The 20,262-nt window shown below is 35.7% G+C and overlaps 1 protein-coding gene across 1 annotated transcript in view; it reads left to right on the top strand.

Annotated features, from left to right (window-relative positions):
• Positions 1-20,021, top strand: part of DPY19L3 (dpy-19-like 3 (C. elegans)) — a 34,853-nt gene extending 14,832 nt beyond the window's left edge. The window contains exons 9-18 of the mRNA XM_009320278.1: positions 743-844; positions 1,669-1,742; positions 1,987-2,145; positions 3,662-3,784; positions 4,135-4,246; positions 4,815-4,871; positions 10,627-10,709; positions 17,271-17,403; positions 18,161-18,319; positions 18,953-20,021. Coding sequence (XP_009318553.1) covers positions 743-844; positions 1,669-1,742; positions 1,987-2,145; positions 3,662-3,784; positions 4,135-4,246; positions 4,815-4,871; positions 10,627-10,709; positions 17,271-17,403; positions 18,161-18,319; positions 18,953-19,114 — 1,164 coding nt within the window. The 3' untranslated portion in view covers positions 19,115-20,021. The remainder of the gene's footprint in view (positions 1-742; positions 845-1,668; positions 1,743-1,986; positions 2,146-3,661; positions 3,785-4,134; positions 4,247-4,814; positions 4,872-10,626; positions 10,710-17,270; positions 17,404-18,160; positions 18,320-18,952) is intronic.
• Positions 20,022-20,262: the final 241 nt, after the last annotated feature.

Below are 20,262 nucleotides of genomic sequence, written 5' to 3'. Positions count from 1 at the left end.
ATTTATGGATCTGCTTCCAACAAAATATTCTGTGAGAACTAGGCGCATGTCAAATTCAGCTTACTGAAATCTATTGTTTCTTTCAAAGATTAGGATTTTTTCCCTGTATTTACAGTTCTCTTTTTTCTGATACTGGTGTTGACAACAGCGTCTAACCAGAATATATGAACTTCCTTCATTCGTGATCTTTTAAAATCAGGACTGTGTTTTTTATAGTGAGACAATATCTGCACCTATTCCGAGTTGCCTGTGAGCAGTCAAAGAACCATTCTCAGGTCTGGAGCTTTGAACTGGAAAGTTGCTCAAAATCCTATCAACTGACAGTTAGAGCCAGAAGCCACCTTTGCCATATGTAGGTGGAAGGTCTAATGAATAGATATTTCAAAAGGCACACAATACTGTTGAAATTAGGGGAATCTTGGAACACAACCACAGTTGCACTGGGTGCCAGCAGGTGCATAAATATAATGGGGCCACCTCTGAAGGAAGGCTGTTTGGCTAGTTACAAAACTCTGCCAGATCAATACGCTGGGGAGTTTTTATGATATTGTCCCTTCAGTTTTGTGGAAGAAAGATATCTGTATTCTGGATACTTGGTTATGTATACGTTTTTGCTTACATGAGCCTAATACAAATTTGACCCTGATCAAGCCTAGCGGATATGCTATTTAAAATAGTCTGTGTTGCTTTTGTTCCAAATACATACAAATGTACTGAAATACTGATATTATCTTCTTTCTAGAAAAACCTAAAAAAGGGTGGCTTGCTTAATAGGCTTGGGAAACTTATCCTGCATGTACTATTAGTCTTGTGCTTGACTCTCCTTATAAATAAGTTCATCAAGGTAAGCAAATAATTTTTAATACAGAAACTTGCAAAACATATTACGTTAAAAGCTATTTGTTAACCATCTCAGTAATATCATTAAATAAAAATTGCAATGAGATTTCACTGCATTTCAGAGACTGCATTTTAGAAATGAAAGATCGTTTTGCTAATCTTTTTGATATATAGATTTTAAAACACATTCTTAAAGCTTCATAAATTAACACCAAATAATCGAATACATATTTGTAACTTGAACCTCACCTGTAATTTTATAACAAGGGTAGATTTATACTGCATTTGATACTGCTGAGCATTTGCAAAGTTTTTCATTGAATTTACTTTTCAATGAATGCAGTTAAAAATGGATACTTGTTACAAAAATGCTGCAGACCATACCATACTTTTAGTTGCTTCTTGTGCACAGAGATGTCTGCAGACATTAGTGACAGTAACACTTTTTCTGCTTTTGAGTTTTAGTCTTTTCAAGAGATCCATATCAACAGATTAAAATTTAGTACACGTGGAAATTAAAAGTATCACATTAAGATATGATAAGTCATTGAAGTAAAAAATACAGCTAAAACCAACTTGTTCTGGATAATCTTTATCTGTAAATAAGAAACTAACCCTAATAGATACTCTAAAAAGTAAGTAACTTGCCCTTTGGACCACAGGACCATAATTACAAACTGAATGTGTATTTGATTGCAAAGCACCCTATCTCAGTAAGCCTGTGTTGCTTCACAGTTTCGTTTAAATGATGAAAAAACTGTTCACTGTGTGAAGCTTAATTTTTTGATACTTAAAATATAATTTCCTTTCTTTTTCCCCCCTTTGCAGAGAAGTCTTAATCTTGAGTCAGATGAACATATATTCAAATTTCTGAAAGCAAAATTTGGATTTGGGGCAACAAGGTATGATTTAGCTGCAATTTTGCTTGTTAGTATGACTTCATTATGTGAAGCCACAAGGTTGTTCTCATTTAAACTCTTGATGATAAATCTTGGATTTTTACCTCATGTTTATGTCATATATTTTCCTCCATAATAATCTGTACAACTGTGGCTTTATAATTTCTTGGAAAAAAAGGAAACTTTGGTCCTTTTTGACATCACGTTATGAAATACATGATGACAAGGATTATTCTTTTTTCTTTAGAGATTTTGATGCTAACCTGTATCTTTGCGAAGAAGCTTTTGGTTTACTACCATTAAATACTTTTTCAAGACTCTCGGATACATTACTTTTTTACGTCTACGTATTTGTTCTCTTCCTTATGACAGTAGCAGCTGTAATCGTTGCCTTTCAGAACCTCAGGTAAAATGTGTTTTTAAAATAATTCACATTTTTATCAATTTTCTCTTCAACAGGCTAAGGAACTGACAGTTGAATACAGCAGCATACAGTATTACTTTCCACAGGTACTAAGGAAACAGTAGGACATATAATAGATCAGGCAAAATAAGTAACTTCCTATTAAAATGCAAAGGATGTAATGAGACTAAACAAAGAAACATTCTTCTCTAGATTCCTTCAAGCTCTGTTGTTTGCTGTTAAAATTTTGCAATATGTGTAGGGTTGGTTGGATTTTTTGGGGGGGAGGGGAAGCAGGGGAAGGGTGTCTGTATAGAAAACAATGTTAGTTTCTTTAGTTCATCCCATTTTCCCTGTGCAAAGCACTCCCAATCAAAGATTTCCCTGGTGGTATCCTCAAACTGCCCAGAAATGAGCAAGGATAGTCTGTGCTGAACTTCCTGTGATCTGTGTGAAGAAGCAGGCATGGTAGACTGCAACTGTGCATCACTGCTGCCAGTTCCTGTAGCTAGTCTGTAGGATTTGGAGGCATTTACAGAATACTAGAAGAAAATTAGTACTGAACTGCTATTTTAAAAAAAAGTAAATGGTTCATTATAGACCTCTCAGTTTTACATTTACAACCTGGGCAAAAGTTAGAAGGGATGATATAAAACCTGATTAAGCAAAAATTCAAGGAGTATCATATAACTAATGCCACTCATCGTAGATTTTATGGAAAACAGGATAAAAGGGGGAGAAAGAGAGGGGGAAGGAGAGGGAGAGGATCTAAGACATTCTGAAACTGTGTTATAATTATGAAGTCATAGTCATCTGTAAGGCATTTTGGTACTATTCAACCAGCCTCTTAAAAAACTTACTGCGTCCATCAATTTTAAAAACAAACAAAAGACTCTGCAGCTCTTATTTTTTGCAATCCTAAATGTAATCCCAAACATTACCCTAATTTTTAACACTGCCCAGTTATGTCAATTATCCCCCACTCAAAAAACCAGGGAAAAACCCCACACATTTAAGCATTCTTTTTTTTGATCAGCCTTCCACATACATTCACAAGACTAGCCACATCAAGCAATAACCAGTCCTTTCAGCACTTCTTTTCTGTAAATTTCCTTCCAATCTATGGCTTTAGTAGCATCCAGATATACCAGCACAACCCCAAAAAACCACAGTTAAGTTCTCACTCTCATCAAAAGCCCTGTGAACCCTGCGGGTGTAGCTGCTTCAAGCAGTAAACCAAGCATGCCTTTCTGTAAACAATTTTATCTCATTCTAAACCAGCTCGTTTAAACCCATTGCATTTCCAGAAAACTAGACATGAAAATAAATACCTGATCCTGCATCAAGTTGGTGCTATCAGGCTTAATTATATCATAGATACAATAGAAGATTGTGGACTGATAGCAGTAGTATTGCTCTTTAGCAGCAGAAGGATTAAATGCTTTTTAAAATACAGACAACTGTATGAAATATGTTACAGAACTTAATATAACTCTTTTTATTTCTTCTGTTTAATTAGTGGTTCAAATCAAGTCCAGTTCATGGAAAAAATGGAAGAATGCACAATAACACTGAAGCCTGATGCCGCTTACAACTTAATTCACACGGTTCTTTTTGGATGTCTGGCATTAAGCACAATGAGGTATATTTTTTTTAATTCTACTGAAGGCTTTTTTAGAGGATTGAGTATGTTTTTATAAAAGTGTAAAATGTGCTGACCATAAACTGATGGGATCATGAACCTTCTTTCCCTGGTGTGTTTCTGCATGTAGACTGAGGCGTTTCCCAAAATTCTGCCAAAAAGAATGTTTGGGAGCAGAGATGTTCTCAAGAGCACATAGCAAAGTGCAAAGTCAATGTTTTACTCAGTTATTTTAGAGTCCCGAGAGTCCAAGAAAACAGTGTTCAGAATTTCTCTAACATAACTGCTCTCATCAACACGGCTTAGCAAAGCTCCAGATGATCAGCAAAAACTTGTCTGTATTCTTCCAGAATGAAGTACCTCTGGACATCCCACATGTGTGTATTTGCATCTTTTGGCCTGTGCAGTACGGAAGTATGGAAACTTATCCTGAAGTGCATTCATCTCTACACATCACAGAGGGTTAGCACTATACTTAACAGTATTTCATGAAATTTGTTTTTGCTCCTTATCTAAACCAAATCAAGACTTGGAATTATAAGACATCTGAAATGAATATTGTTTGTAGTCCTCTTAAACTGGATATCTCTGAAGTACATTTGTATAAATTTATTAAGTAAAATGTATTTTCTAATGGTTTATATATTAAAAAATTCCATTTGAATACACTAGATGGCAATATAGATGTGGCTATGAAAAATAACCACAATTTTACTAAAAAAGTCTTAGTCACCATATTAAGAAATCATCAGCAGTCTGAGAAGACCTTTACAGTCTATTATACTGAATGAAACAGTGTTTCCCACTTTGTAGAAGATAGATTTAAGTATGTCGATATAAATACATCATTTGTGATGGGTCTGTAAATACGGGTTTTACTTGAAAACAAAATCAGAATATGGTCTTAAAATTCAAACTCTGTAAATTCCACCACGATAAATACGTCAGATATCAATACATTAAAAATTAAGTCTATCCAAATAAATTTATCATCAGAATAACCAGTATTTTTTTTTGCGATTTCTCTTAGACCCATGTGATTAAGTATTCTATACCGATAATTACATTACTATACATTTCATATAAGGTAAGAATTTTTTTTTCTTAATATTTTGGCATTTTTTAGTTGCATGGACTTTTCCTTTTCTCATAAAGGGATGTTGTTTTATAAATAATTACATACAAGATTCATAGCTGAGTTTTAAAAATTGGGATAGACTGCCTGAAGTGCAAGTACCTTTATGCATATGAAATTGTATGTAAAGGATCAGTTGGGCTCATTACATCCAAAGTAGTTGTTCATAGATAGAAATGTTTGTCTGATTGTATGTGTAAGTTACCAGGTGTTACTTAAATGCATAATTTTATGAAAATGTAAGTTGTCTGTTTTGGTTTTAACTAAGTTGCAGGTAAGATGCAGAATGTTAAATTGTGTAATGATTCATTGTAGGAGCAGAAATAATTATAATGTTCTATACTGCTGTGCCTCATCTCATATGTTTTAAAGTACACAATTGTTAAAGTAGTCAAGTACTTACGTTATCTTCAGTCTGTCCCAGAAACAAATTATTATTGTCAAACATTTAAATGTAAATATATAAAACATATTGAAAATAATGACATGTACAAGATTATTAGTCTGTCAGCCTGTCATAGCAGTGAGATTTAGAACATTAATTTAACGGGCCTACCATTCTTTTAATCTGTATTTATAAAGACAAAAAATGCATGCTGCTTTGATTTCTGCAATACCTATTATGAGATGAGACTATTTCTGTTAAATAATTACCTTCAGAGAAACTCAAGGTGAATTTCATTATTAAAGTTAAAAAGGCAGTAGTAAAGCATAACAGTTAAGAAAGCTGCTAATAGAGTTCACTCTGGAAGTCTGTTCCCCCCTTTAAAACAGTGAAACGAAAAGTCAAAAAAAAGACTGTAACAGTTTGTTTAGTAAAGTTACACTGACGTATTCCACTTACATTTTCTTATTATTCTGCTAGAGGGCTTTTTAGGATTTTTTTTTTCCATTGGTGTGCTGGTTAGGGAAGCCATTTACCATTTTCATCATCTTTGAAAATGATAGAAGTAATGCCATTTCTTTTGACGTGGGTGATGCCAAAAGCGTAACATTCTAATAGATAGTCTAATGTGACAGATCAACTAGGAATAATTTTCCTCCCACTCTTCCTGAGCAGATGTGAAGTTCCTAAATCCTGTCAGATTCAATTCTGAAGTCAACAGAAGCCACTGATTTTCATAGGCTTTAGATCAGTCATTAGTTGTGCTCAGTCTGCCTGAAAAGCATCATTTTTGTGTTTCTTCTAAATATAGGAAATAATTTTTATTGACATTAAAAATATCATTTTTCAAAGTGCTCAGTGGGAATAAAGAAATACATCACCTCTCAGTATTTTTTTGTCTTAAGTCAGTTCTTGCAGTTCAGCTGCCAGAGGAGTGGATATCTTTGTGTGCGTGTCTTTTCTGCAAAGCTGTAAGAGCCTTCAGGAAAGAAGCCTACCTGACAGAAAGATAAAACTTGTCACCAGATTCCCTGGCAATGGTCAGAATAAAAATTCTTACAGCAAGAGATCTAGAAAGTATCCATTGCTTCTGTGAGAATGTGTTTATATATTCTCTCTCTAGAACCTTTAGAAAAAACAAACGGTGCAAGTAGATTTTGATAACAGATTTACTTACCTTTCTCCTTTCCAGATAAGAATTTATCTGTTCATGCACTGTGACTGCTCAGATTGCATGAGCAGCTTGCATATTCACCACAAAGTTAACTGGTCATCATGGCTTGTTTTCTTGAACTAGTAGTAGGGCAGTTTTTTATTTCATTACCTGTTATGGTTATGTTTGTCAGAAGAACTATTATTTAGTGCCATTCCTCAAAATAGGAGTTTTATGGGATTATTAACCTAATCCTGAATAAGCTAATGAAAGCCTCTTTTGAGGCGTGTGGTTACTACAGTCCCAAATACATCACTTGAACAGTAATTTATTGAGATACAGGGGCAGCTACAATGCTAGCTATCTTTCAGATTTCAGGTACAATATGTTTTGAGACCTATAAGACATCTATATTTCTATTTACATAAGTTTTCTTCATTAGTATAGTGCAAACATCTTTGTGATAAAGTGAAAGTGTTTAAGTATTTCCATGCATACTTTAGCTTGCTGCAGATAACACAACACGTATATAATGCAGTACTAAATATCATGTTTCACTTCATACTCTTTATAGGTAGATTTCAGCTGTATCTGTGTCCATTGCATTTAACTTCTTAACAGAATAATACCCATCAATTTGTGTTTATATGTCAGTCATTCCTAAATAAACCGTTGGTACTTAAAATCAGTTACTGAGCTTCAGCAAGTCTGTAGTTCCTGGTTTTGCCAAATAATCTTGATTTTTCTTTGCTAGTAAACTATCCCTTCATATAATTTCTCAAACTGCATTTTTGTCTTCATCACGGCCAAGTCCTTTTGCTCCAAACATATACATTTATTGCAGCACATAGCGCAACATACACTAATGATCTGAGCAGTCTTTGGCTATACTGAAGAGCGCCCTGTATGTACTGTATGTATTTATCCTTTAAACCTAAAGTTTGTAAGCTTGACAGTCTGTAGAAGAAATGACAAAAGAAAATGTCATGTTTATTTCTTTTCGTAGTATCTAATCCTGTTTCTCTAAGGAGATTCTTAATTTTCAGTCTTAGGCTAACAGTAACTATAAATTATGTAGTAGTACTTGCTTCTCACTTACATTCAGAGGCCAAAGAATTAATGCTTATACTTTTTGCATTCAAAATAAGTGTCCTTGTATTTGAGAAGTACTGAACTCCCATAATCATCAGTGGACTGTTCAGCACCTCCAAGTTTGTGGCTAGCGCAATTGTCTTAACTCTGGACTTTCTAGCTAGAATGAAAAAGGTAGGTTGGTTGTGGGGAAAAGCTGCAGGCTTTCAAAAAGCTCTGGGGTCTTATCACAGCCATTGAGTTAAAAATTGTCATGTGTATATCCTCAATGTATATATTTGGGGATTGTATCTATTAATAAATCAAAGTACACTGAAAACCCAAAGCACACCAGACATTCAATAAGAAACTTAAGCATTGTTATACTGGATGAAATCCATGATCATGAGCCAGAGGGATAACAAATGTGAAAGAGAAAGCTGAAATCTTTCTGCAATATAGAGAGTTAGAATAATGTTTTCACTCACAAAAGATTTAATTTTATTCCTGAAAGTTAAAAATTGTCTTGCTTCCACCAAGGAGCTAGAGTGGGGGAACAAACAACAACTTTAGTATCTAAATCTCCTAATAATTCAAGTTCTTTCTATAGTCATGTCATCAAGTTCAGAGTTTATTATTTCATTTATTTGTGTAGATTCTAGGTCTTAGTGATATTTTTAAATGAGTAATTACATACCTTAGGAAAAATATTCCTCATTATCAGTTTAGAGTATGCCACCTTTCTATTTTCTTGGCTTTCTTTTTGGTTTTGGTGCGAGTCAGCAATAACATGTCATATTACCTTTTCCTATGCAAGTGTTTTTTAAGCCTTTTGGAAATTACAAGTCCTTAAGATTTTTCCAGTCCAGAACGAAATCCCTGTGTTGCTAATTTAAGCCACTTGACAACAGGCTTCTTTTCCTGAAGACTTTGACCCCAGAGACCAGCATGTTACAAGCTGGAAACTTCGTTTACATACCACTCATTATTCTGAACAGTTTGTTACATCCCCCTTTACTTATCTAAAGAATCTGATATATTCCATCTATTCTTTTTATCCATTCCTTGTGTCACGGTACACTTTTTCTCAATCTGACCTATACTTGATTTACAAGACAAAGTTGTTATATCAGTGTTAGTGGTCCATATTTTCATATGCTTTACTTTTTACTTACTTTGTCATTGTTATTCTGTTGTACTTGGAACTCCTGAAGTTTCTCAGTTTTCTCTTGGCTTGACTAATTAAATGTAGTGTTACCTGAAAATTTTGCTACCTCAGAATTCTCTTTTTAAATTCAGTAATAGCAAGCCCCACTACAAAAACTGCTTGTACTCACTCAAAAGTTGCAGTAGTATCACATTGTGACTTGAAAAACCTATATAGATTAGTTAATGCCATATAATAGTCCCAGCATTCAGTAGATAGCACAGTGTCATTAGATTCTAGGTAGATTGCAGGGCAGGTTTGCAGCGTGATCTAGAAGCGAAGCAGAGCTCATTTCCTTCTGCCTCCAGCCTGAAGGACTCCAAGCTCTCAAAATGTTTAGCTATCCAGGGTATTTTAGCAATGAAGAGAGGAAATTTTGATTCATTATGAGACTCTACAGTCTCATTTCACAACTGCTTAATTTATTTACTAATCTCTCGAGAGATCTTCTGAAGAGCAGAAATATGTCTATTATAATACTACTGTACTTCCCAAAACTCTAAGGTTGTGATACTGCCATAACTATCTTTTAGATGTTTCTCAATCTACCAGTCAGTATTACTTTCACAAATGTATCAAGTAAGCAGTTAAACTAATAAGTATCTTAATTGGCCCAATTATGTCTCCTGCTCCCCAGTCCTCCTACATAATGACAGTTTAGTGAAAGAATGCATGTTTTTGCTAACTAGCTCAGCAGCATCCCATTCAAATTCCTTCTGAACTCTTGGATGAATATTATCTAAATTGGATGATTTATGGCTTTTTAGATTATCAGGCGGGTTTTCTTGCACTTTTTCCTGTGACATTTCACTTTGCAAGCCAGCAATCCTTATTATCTAAAGAAAGCAGGTTTGGAATAGGTTTCACCACAACACCCTCTGTAGTAAAGAATGATGCAAAGCAATCAGTTAGTCATTAGCATTGTCATTATCTTTCTTAATTGCTCCCTTTTGCCTTTGAATATTCACTAGCTTAAACAACAAGAAACCCTTAAATAAATCTTTGTTCTGTTAGCTTTTTTTGAGGGACGGTTAAGCTTTTCAGAATCAATTTCAATCCTTATTTCTCTCCTCCAAATTTGATTTATGTATTCTTTGTCTTCAGTAAATTTTGGAATGTTTTCCCTCCGATAGTTTATTGGATGTTGCCGTTCAGTCACACTTTCATTTTTTTCCTTCAGTGGTTCTCTTTTAATTCAAACTTCTGAAATGCTATTAATGGCATCCACAGCACATCTAACGGTATTAACTTCTGATACAGATTTCCTACCTTACTTTTATTTAGTTGTAAGTTGCGTTTCCAAACTTACTGTTAATTCCCAGGGCCTTTCCTTGTCCTGTAATCATAAGCATTATTTAATAGCTTGGCTGTTAGGTACTGAACTGTTACATGATGCCTCTTTATCTTGTTCCTTTTCTTAAAGCTTGGTCTGTCAAGAAATAACTTAAAACATTAACACTCATCCTATAGTCCAGGGAACTGAAATGATTCGCTTGTAAAGTAGATACAATGCACAACAGTCACATTTGGTGGCAACTTTTAGTTTCCCATTGATTTTAAGATACAAACTGATCTTAACTAATAGAGTTCTGGAAACCTCCAGTGAGATGCGCATCTGAGAAGAGCTGTTCTTCTCAGGCTCACCACAATGGGTAATCCTGTTCCTTCTGGTCATCTGGCAGGAGCTACAGATCTCAAACTCTGAAAGTGTACATTTATACTGCAATGACAGCCACCTATCCTTCATAAGAATGGTGGATACGCTTATGTCTTGCAACTTATCCATGAGGTGGACAAGATCAGTTACCAGCTAAGTGGAAATAGGTTTCAACATGCAGAACTTGTTTTGTTCATCCTGTCTTCAGTTTGTTTTATTTAATTTTCATTATAGTTCTGGCCAGGAATAATGGATGAACTGTCAGAGCTGAGAGAATTCTATGACCCAGACACTGTGGAGCTGATGAACTGGATTAAGTAAGAGGATTTTTTCTCTATTTAAGTTAAATGCTATTTGTGTAGATCTAATGTTCTTAGTTATAGTGTTCTCCTTATTTGTCACAGCTGATCAGTGAACTCTGGTGACCCATGGAGATAGTTAAGGATGAATGGGCTATCAAGAGGTTAGCATATTAATGGCTGTGGAGAGCAGCTATATGTGAAGTCCCCCACGCTGCTCTGCTCTGGTTAAGTATCATGCTGCTGTATTGCCTGTGCGTCAGGGAACCAGCTGAGTCCCTTTGCTCCCGTAAGCACACATGGTTTTCCTAGCCAAAAGAGGTCAGTTTGGAGATGTCAAGCTTCTTCCATCGTATTATAGCTACCTCTTTACATTAATAATCTTTGCAGTGAAATAATTTTATTTTATTTTTTCCCCCCAACCTGGTGTCCTTCTCTTTTCAATTTTACATCCAAGCTTTTTAAAATTATGCAGTTGTGGGGCTGGAAAATCTGTACTCTACAGTGTTTCTTGAACTTAAAAATAATCTAAATTGTTTATACTTATTAGAATTAATCCCAATATGTGTTCTAAACTATAAACAGAGTATTTGTAATTGAACTTGCCATGGCTAAGCATAGGTGCAAAGTCTCTTTCAGGAGTATGAGTTAATCATTTCAACCTCACCTCATCACTTCTGCTTTCTCACAGAGCATAGGAAGGTATTTTTTAGGTGGAAGCAGTTTGGAATACTGCATGTAGAAGATCCTGAGAAAAAGGGCCAGGTAGGATGTTCTCTGAAGGACTGTGAATTTAAGGGATATGTTCTCTGTTAAGATACGGTAACCACTAAAAACTTTCAGGTTAAGTTCTGAACAGAGATATTCCTGGGACTTGTGTTTACTTGGAACTCTGACAAAGATTTAAAAAAAAAAAAATCAGTTTCGTGTTCTGGAGGAAAACATTCTGAAAGTAAATCTGAATTTACTACATTTAGCACTGAACTATTTGAAGTATTTCCTTGGAGCCCTGTATTGTGCTTTCACATGCAATGAACTTCAGTGAAACCAGTCACCCAGCCTATTCTACCCATAGCAACATATTTACACTCCATAATGTTGTATTTCTCTAATCCATAAACTAGAAGTAGTAATTTAGAAGTAAAATATATTACAAGCCTTCACTGACTTATTTTGAAAGCAGGCCATGTCTTTTTCCATCATTTAGAATCTTTGCAGCCATATTGACACGTTTTTGTGACTAATGTTTACCAGCCAGTTCCATTTAGCACTACTGTTTTATTAAAAGATGGTAAATGTCTGATAGTTCAGGTCTCCTGTGTACAATATATGGAGTTATATATAGATTTATACATAAAATATGCATGTGGAGTTATTCCCAGCCATGAACTGGATTTGGCTGGATCTGATGAGAATAATTTTTCATATGTTCTTAGTGCTGAGAATGCTAAACTGGTGCTTGTCCTCTGTTCATTTTAAGTCATGACAGACAATTACAGAGGGAAATTTTCTACTTAGAATTTATTGTGTTTAGGAATATTATTCATGTAAAGAAGAGTTAAGTATCTATGCTTTAAATAAAGTCAACAAAATTTATGGTAAGTTTCTCGAAGTGGGACAGATTTTCTTGAGTTTTGATGTGTAAGAAAAATATTTTACTATACTAACACTTGATACTTCTGCTGTAGTTAATGGTCTGTCAAGGTTGGTGTCAGGAACTAATCATTCATTATTAAAACTCAGCATGAGAAGCTTTAATTTGTCATATTTAGCAGTGAATTAGGAATAACTCATCTGTCTTGCAATCTCTCCACAAGAAAACCCTTCTATCTGGTTAGATCTAAATGCATATTAACTTGTCCAAATATACAATCTGAATAATAGCCAACTATTAGTCTGTCCACTGTGAAGTGTCTGCAGATGTATTTTTTACTCTTCCCCTTACTAAATTTACCACAGCATTTTCAGGAAGATATACTGGTTTATATCTTTACTATAAAGTTACTGCATAGTATTGGACTGCGTCTATCGCAGAGTGCAATTTTTTACATAATGATCTTGCATATCCCAGTCTCTTGCTTTTTCCTACCCACCACCTCATTTTCTTAGCTTTTTCTAAAAAAAAAAAGTTAAGAAGGTCCTGCCAATGACCGAGGGATAGTTCACAGCTGTGTTCCCAGATGGGAGGTATATTAAAATTCTTAGTTTTGGTCTTTCTCCCTAAGACAACAGGAACAACATGCTCATTTGTGAGATGGGGAAGAATATCAGTAGAATGAGCAAATCAATAGCGTGAACTTCCCTACTCTGTTTACTTCTGGTAAGTGTTTAAGAAGCAATGTCTTCTGCCTTTAAAGGGGAAACCTGTCTAGAATTGTGGAATATTTCATAAGCAGTTACCAAAAATCGTAGAAAAGCTTCTTAGAAATCTCAGACAACAGGCAAAACAGTGGAAAAGTTAACTGAGACTGAGATTTGGCAGAGCATAGTTGTATGTCAACTGTATTTGAATCAGGTGTGGGGGACAGGCAGGCAAATTTTTATATTAGTGGAAACCCCACAAATTTCCAAAAAGCTCCTAAGGTTACAAAAACGCAATACCTATGTTTCAGTGGTGGTTCTTTCATTTAGTAATTTATATTAATGGCTATATTTTAATTTCAAGCCAGCTATAAATTTTAACTCTTCGCTCTTACTTGCGTGCCTGATTTTCAAGGGTAATCACACTGAAATCAACACATATTCCAGACTTTAAAGGCAATGTTACACTTTTATTTTTTAAATTATTGTTCTTAAATTCTTGGGCTTATCCTTTGTCATTGACTGATTTGTCAGTAAAATTCAGGCATGAACTTGATAGTGCCTGAGAACTAGGTTTATACCAACTGTGTAGGTGCGCTCCTTTATGTGAACAAAATATGCATGCATAAAATTGAGGCTGGGACTAACAAAAATGCATTTGTTGCTCTTTCTTTGTGGCTGTCTTTTTCCATTTTTGCAATTTCCAGTCTTTCCAAACCAGAGGGAAAAAAAAGAACCATAACAGTCTGACTGAATATGCTTTACTGCCTATCGTTTGCATATTTTAATATAGCATTCTGCAAATAAAAAGACTTTCTTTTAAAGGGGAAAAAAAATGTAACGTGGCATATTTGAGAACCCCTTTTCAGAATCTCCTTTTCTCAAACCCCTTTGCTTTGTAGATTCATATTGCACCCAGGTGCTAGTAAAGGAATCATCTGAGATTTGTCAGATTTTATGGCTTTGAAAGCCAACTGCAGAGTTGAACTCTGGAGGACTTTTAATAGAAATAGCCATTTTCTTTCTAATGATATAACATGTAATTGCAACATTGGCCATTTCTGTAGGGCTTCCTTAAAACCAACTCACAATAATTCTTTAGCAGCTTAATAAGAGAAAGAATTACTATCACTTTTAGAGTCTGTGCAAGTTAGGCATAGACCTGTAGTTCCTGTAAAACCCTTCTATTTTTAATGAGTTGTTCTTTAGTGTTTACATAATTCTCTAAATTCTTAAGTGTAGGTAAAGAAAAGCTTCACACGATATATTATAGTGCTTAGTTTACCCATTAGTTCAGCTGTAATTAACTTGTTGAAAGCTTAGAGCTTCAAAAATAAATGAGATTATTTGTTCAAAATGCCATCAGGTCTGCTTGGAATGACATTTAAATTATATAATGTAAATCAGTTTGACCTGTAAGTCCTTGTCATTATTTAGTGACATTTCGTACAGAATAAATTGTTTGCAGGTTGGGCGGTGTGGTATGGAGCTTGGCAGAAAGCTATAAAAACAAATTATCCTTTCATTTTATACATAATTTGTTCAGACATTTGTAAAAATTGCTTCGTTTTTCTGTAATAGAGAAGTGTCATTCAGTGGTTTGAAGCACATTAGCTGCCCTGGATACAGACCACAGCAGTTAGTGTCTGACTCAGGTAGGAGTATTAGAGAAAGACGCTTGCATGAAAAGCAGAAATCTTCCTGTACCTGAAAAATATTAGTTAATTGCCACGTCTCCCTCTAGTGGCTGTTTCAGAAGATAAACGCTTAGTAACAGCCACCAGCTGAAGTTCTTTAAGATGTAGTTAAGGAGGGCAGACATCGCATGAAGCCCAGCATCACCTCCCAGCTTCCAAGTGTCTGTCCATAGCAATGAAATCCATTGCCGGGTTTGTGTTCTCGGCATTGCCAGCAAAGCATGGGAAAAGAGAGCCTCCAGTAGCTCTGGTCGTAGCTCATGTTGGTCTGGGAACCATCTGAGCTGGCCCCAGTAAAATATGGACAGTGATATGTCTTAAGGTATATAATTTTCTAGGACTTCAAACATGTAAATCTGAGTCTTAGGGAAACATCTGCCTTCACCTGGAATACCTGATTTTGAACTCCATCCAGGACCAAGGCACGTAAGCTGGTTTTTTGAAAAGCAAGCGAGGGTCACTGGATTGCTTTGAAGGTATAGGAAGAGGAGGAAGTGCTGGCAAAACTCTTAATACCTGATAAATAAAGAATGCACTCACCTATATTTCACCCCTTCTGGGCAAGAGTGAATGCTTTTAGAAAGGGGAGGAATTGAACCCTGCATCTTCTACATTTTTGACAAGCATTTTTACCAGTAAGTTACGGAAAAAGGGCACTAACACCATTTCCTCTAGCTTTCTTTTGTAAGAAAAGAAGCTGCAGGCTGTTTCTTGGGAACATTTGTTGTTGTTTCCTTGTGGTTTTGCCTTTGGTACTTGTTGTGGGGATTTTTTTAAGAAAGTTTGATTCTGCAAGTTTGCATTATATTGGGCTCTTTAGGAATCAGAGGTGCAGGATTGCCTGGATAAGGCCAAGTCAGGAGGTAAGTGCTGCAGAGCGTTATAAAATTTGAACTAATCTTGAACAAACACAGAAACAGACTTTTCACACTAGAAGTTTCCCGGCCCAGGCATAAACACTGAAGCATGTTGAAGGTGCTTTGAGAATCATCATTTTCATTTAGATGTCTAAGCTCTACTGAGTCCCTCTGTGAATCTAGTCCACATCCTGTTCAGCTTAGTCTAAAGAATTGCGCTTTCCTGCAGATTCAGGGATGAGTCCTAGCTGACAGCCTGTCAGGGCCATTACATTTGCATAATATTAAATTCTAAGATGAATTAATTTCTTTTAATGAAACATTTACTTCATGACACTTGTGGCTTTGAATACTTCAAGTAAAAAAGAAATTTTTAAAAGAGATTAAATATTTTCAGACTTCAAAATGAAACTGGTTTTATAAACTGCTGAAAACCTGGTCTATCACTAAAGTTAAACTGGCCTATTAAAAATACTATCTCTGTCCTTCCTAGATGAGATTAATGTACCAGTGCAAGAATTTTTAGGAAGGGTTTGTAATTATTAATTCATTTGCTAAGCATAATCTCTTGAAAGGCGATAGTAAAATTTAATGCTTGTCTCTTAACATTTTCAAGCCGATCATGGAGCTTAAAGAAGACTGAATTCATAGCTGCAGTTTCAAAAGGCTCCCTAAAGTGCACCCCAAAGTGTCACGGTTATTTGACTACTGTAGGTGCCATATGTGCATGTATGTGGATGTTGGGCAACTATTCACATTCCGTTCTAATTTCATTTGACTTGATTTAATGTATGCTTCTTTCTGTTGTTTTAGTCTTCATAGAATTTTTCATGGTTATCTGCCTACTAAGCGCTAGGAAACACTTAAGCATACTATGACCATTTTTAATTAGCCTAATTATAGTAGTCTCTGTTGCCTGGCATTTTTACTTTATCTTTTTGCTATGCCCTTCTGTTGTGTCTTTACATATATTTCCGATTGTAAACTTGTTGGGGGAAAGGTGAGCAAAAAATCATTTTTTCATTATGGGTGTTTAAACAATCCTGAGAAACACCAAGGATGGTGTATCCTTGAGACCAATTCTAGGCATTGGCTTTGGATTTCAGATGAGATCGCAGTACCAATAATTGACAGCATTTCTACCTGGCATCTTCTGCATAGCTCCCCTCCCTGCTTTTTCCAACGGGGGTGACGTTTTTCATAATTTCTCTCCCACAGTTGTCATAATAGGAGGATTAATGTCTCACATAACAAAGTTTTCATTCCAAGTGAATGATGAATGCCAGGACGGTAACAAGAAGTTTTAGCATTCAGATTAAATAATACATTTTATATAGAATACCTTACATATCAGACACAAATCTAAGTCACAATAAGTTTCTTGAAATATTAAAAGAATTAGGATATAGAGATTTACAAATATTCAGAGGCTACATGAACCCAAGAAATACATGAAATATGGAAGTAGTTTGAAATTTTCAGGGTCATGTTTTCCCTGAATTTCCTCATAGTGCATAGTAAATTTTTTATTTGCAGTTGGAGAGTATTATCGTGATTTATCTGCTTCATATTTGAAGCAAACACAGTTGCTTGAACAGTTTGCTCCCTGAATAGAGGAGAGGCAGAAAAATATTTTTTCAGTCTTTTTTTTCCTTCTGATCTGTAACAAGCAATGCAAAAATGCCCCTACGGAGACTTCCTCAGACTTATCAATATTTGTTTAGGTCAAGCACTCCAAACACAGCAGTGTTTGCTGGGAGCATGCAGCTATTAGCAGGAGTCAAACTGTGCACTGGACGGACCTTAACTAATCATCCCCATTATGAGGATAAGAATCTGAGAGAGAGAACAAAACAGGTAAGAGTATTCTGATTGTTTAAGCTAATTCTTACCCATATCAGTGGCTCCATTCCAGAAAATACGTGCAACCTCTAATGGCACATTGCAAATGACATCACGTGCTTTACTCATTGAACTAACTTATTTTCAGATACAGTTCCAGACTTTAACTTCTTCTGTGGACCTCATAGTACTTTGGGCATCCGCTAACTCACTTCTGGCAGCTGGTGTATGTCTGAATAACTGTACCTAGGTACCCGAGCTAGTTCTGAGTGAACTGGTTTGGGTACTGTTGGCATTAATAGATCCTGCTGCCCAGTTGGGCTGTTAAACCCACGTGGAGCATTTCCTGATTTACCTGACACTCCCTTCAGTTCCCAGACTAGCACATAACATTTCATATAGAAACCACCTTGAGAAACTCCACACAAAGCTGGGAAGATTGTTTTAAACTATCCTTTCCTATAAGTTAGACTTTCTGAAAGTTTTACAGGCATCTACCAAGGCCTTTGTGCAGACAGCAGCACCATCCAGTGTTTTTGTAGTCAGCAGCAGTACTGTTGTGCATCATAGTAGCCATAACACAGAAACTCTAAGTGGCTACTGAATGAAGCTTTTTTTTTTAAATATTTAATTCAAATCACATGGATTATCAATCACATGGATTATCGATCTCAGTTCTTTCTCTGGTTCAAGATAAAGGAATCACGAAAGAGCAAACAAAGAAATAGTGGTAATGTAATGTGTCTTACAGCTCAGTTTTCTTCTTCTATAGATTTATCAGATCTATGCCAAGAGATCTCCTGAAGATGTTTACAGAATACTGCGATCCTTTGGCACAGACTACGTGATCCTAGAAGACAGCATTTGTTACGAAAGAAGACACAGTAGAGGCTGTCGGTTACGTGACTTACTTGATATAGCTAATGGCCATGTAAGTATTATATACAAGCTTTATAAAGAAAATACAGTTTGCTTAACTTCTTTTTGAAATACAATTACGATTTGAAGTAGCTTGGGTTACTTCTACTTCATCATGAGTGTGGGAAGTAAAGTCTAACGGAGCCTTTAGACATTCTCAAAATCGCCAAATTGAACACTGCTTGCTTTTAATGTATTTGATAATAAAAAAAGGAGGAACTCAGGCCAGGCAAACTAAGTAATCGCTTCCTGATGAGCTTCAGGTTAGCAGTACACAAATAGGGTTCCCTTTCAGAGTGTGAATCACTTCATGGCTCCAGTTCCCTCAGGACCAGTGGACGGCTGTATTACTCCATTGTGTCAGGGGAGTTTTCAAGCATTTCTGGGGCTAACATGGAACCACAGCAGACCGCGTAACCCAAAGCAGATGTGTACCTCTGACAAATCCGCTTTGTCCGTAATAGAGACAATGATACTATAAATCTTACTGTTTTAACCTTCCGCTTGTTTCATACAGACACTGTTAACAAATCTGGCCAGCCTGACCCTCTGAATGTATTGTCGAGGTTGTTCTTAGTTTCTTGTTACTGCCTGTAACTGTGAATTGGCTAAAGGTATTTCACGAATCTGTTCAATTTCATTGCAGATCATGGATGGTTTGGGAGAGAACGAACCTGATTTGAAACCTTCGTTGTATCCTCGCTTCTGTGAGGAAATTAAAAAAAACCTGCCTTCTTATACCATACACTTCACTAGAGTGTTTCAAAACAAAACATTCCATGTTTACAAACTTGCTAAGCATAAATAACGTTTCCGACCATGGCTTCAAGTTCAGTATTTTAATGCTAGGACCCACATTAGAAAATGCAGAAGAAGTTTACAAACGTGTTACATTTGTAAGACATTTTACATCGATGGTTTCTTGTTTAATTACTGTGATTCTTACTTTTTTAGACAGTTTAGTTTTGATAACATTCTTGAAGTTGCCAAAATTTTCATAGATTCATAAATAAATGCTAGCAGGGACCATTTTGATTATAAAGTCTGACCTTCTGAATACCTAGGATATAATTGCTTTCTAGTTTTAACTGATTTAAAGACACAGAATGAGGAGCCTGCGTGACCGCTGCAGAATAGCTAGCCTAGGAAGTTCTGCTCAGCAGTTTGGATTTTTACTATAAAATGATAGAAATTCAATGAAAGCAGGCCACGCTACTCCTACTCCGAGTATGCGTTATGTTTGTGAATCCTTAAAATAGTCACAAAAATTAGGTTTTGTCTTACAATCTGATCCTCTTTGACAGATCCTTGTGCTCTTTCAGTGCCTCCTTTTTTGAATTCTTTGGGAATGTATGCGGATGAGAGTTTCCAAGCTTGTGAGTGTGATTGCAGAATCAGTGAGTGCAGAATCAGTAAGCAAGTTTGAAGAGTAACACTTTAATCATTGTCCAGCATTTTTAGTGATACAGAAACATACTGTTTTATAACGTTCAGCATTTAACGATGGAGTGTTATGTATTTCTAATGAGACTAAAGGTTGGAGCATGCTTGATACGTGTTGCATGTTTGTATCCTTGTAAAATGCTCAGAACAAACAAAAACCCAAATCTCTCGGCTTGGATTCTCACACCACTATTTTCTGTATTTGCTTTCTGAACTACAGGGGATCCTTTTGCTCCCTGTGTGAATTCCAGGAGTAGGATACCAAAACTGAACACTGCAATATATGTTCAGGTATTAGAGCTTTGCTTTACATTATTTCAGATACAAAGCATTTTAGCACAAAATCGTTGTGTCCCTGCTCTTTATCCTAAAAAATAGACTACAGTTATTTTAAATTGACTTGGAAAATTAAGTGGAGACAGGCCTCAATCCTGAGAATTTTGTGATTTGTTTGTACCCTTTGTCTTTTTACCGGCTAGAACTTTGTGAATTGTATTGACTTTCTAAATGCTG

This window comes from Pygoscelis adeliae, unplaced genomic scaffold (genome assembly GCF_000699105.1).
Source record: "Pygoscelis adeliae isolate BGI_AS28 unplaced genomic scaffold, ASM69910v1 Scaffold62, whole genome shotgun sequence".
In the NCBI taxonomy this organism is placed as follows: domain Eukaryota; kingdom Metazoa; phylum Chordata; class Aves; order Sphenisciformes; family Spheniscidae; genus Pygoscelis; species Pygoscelis adeliae.
The sequence above is the reverse complement of the archived record's forward strand: the minus strand, read 5'-3'. Positions and strand labels throughout refer to the sequence as shown.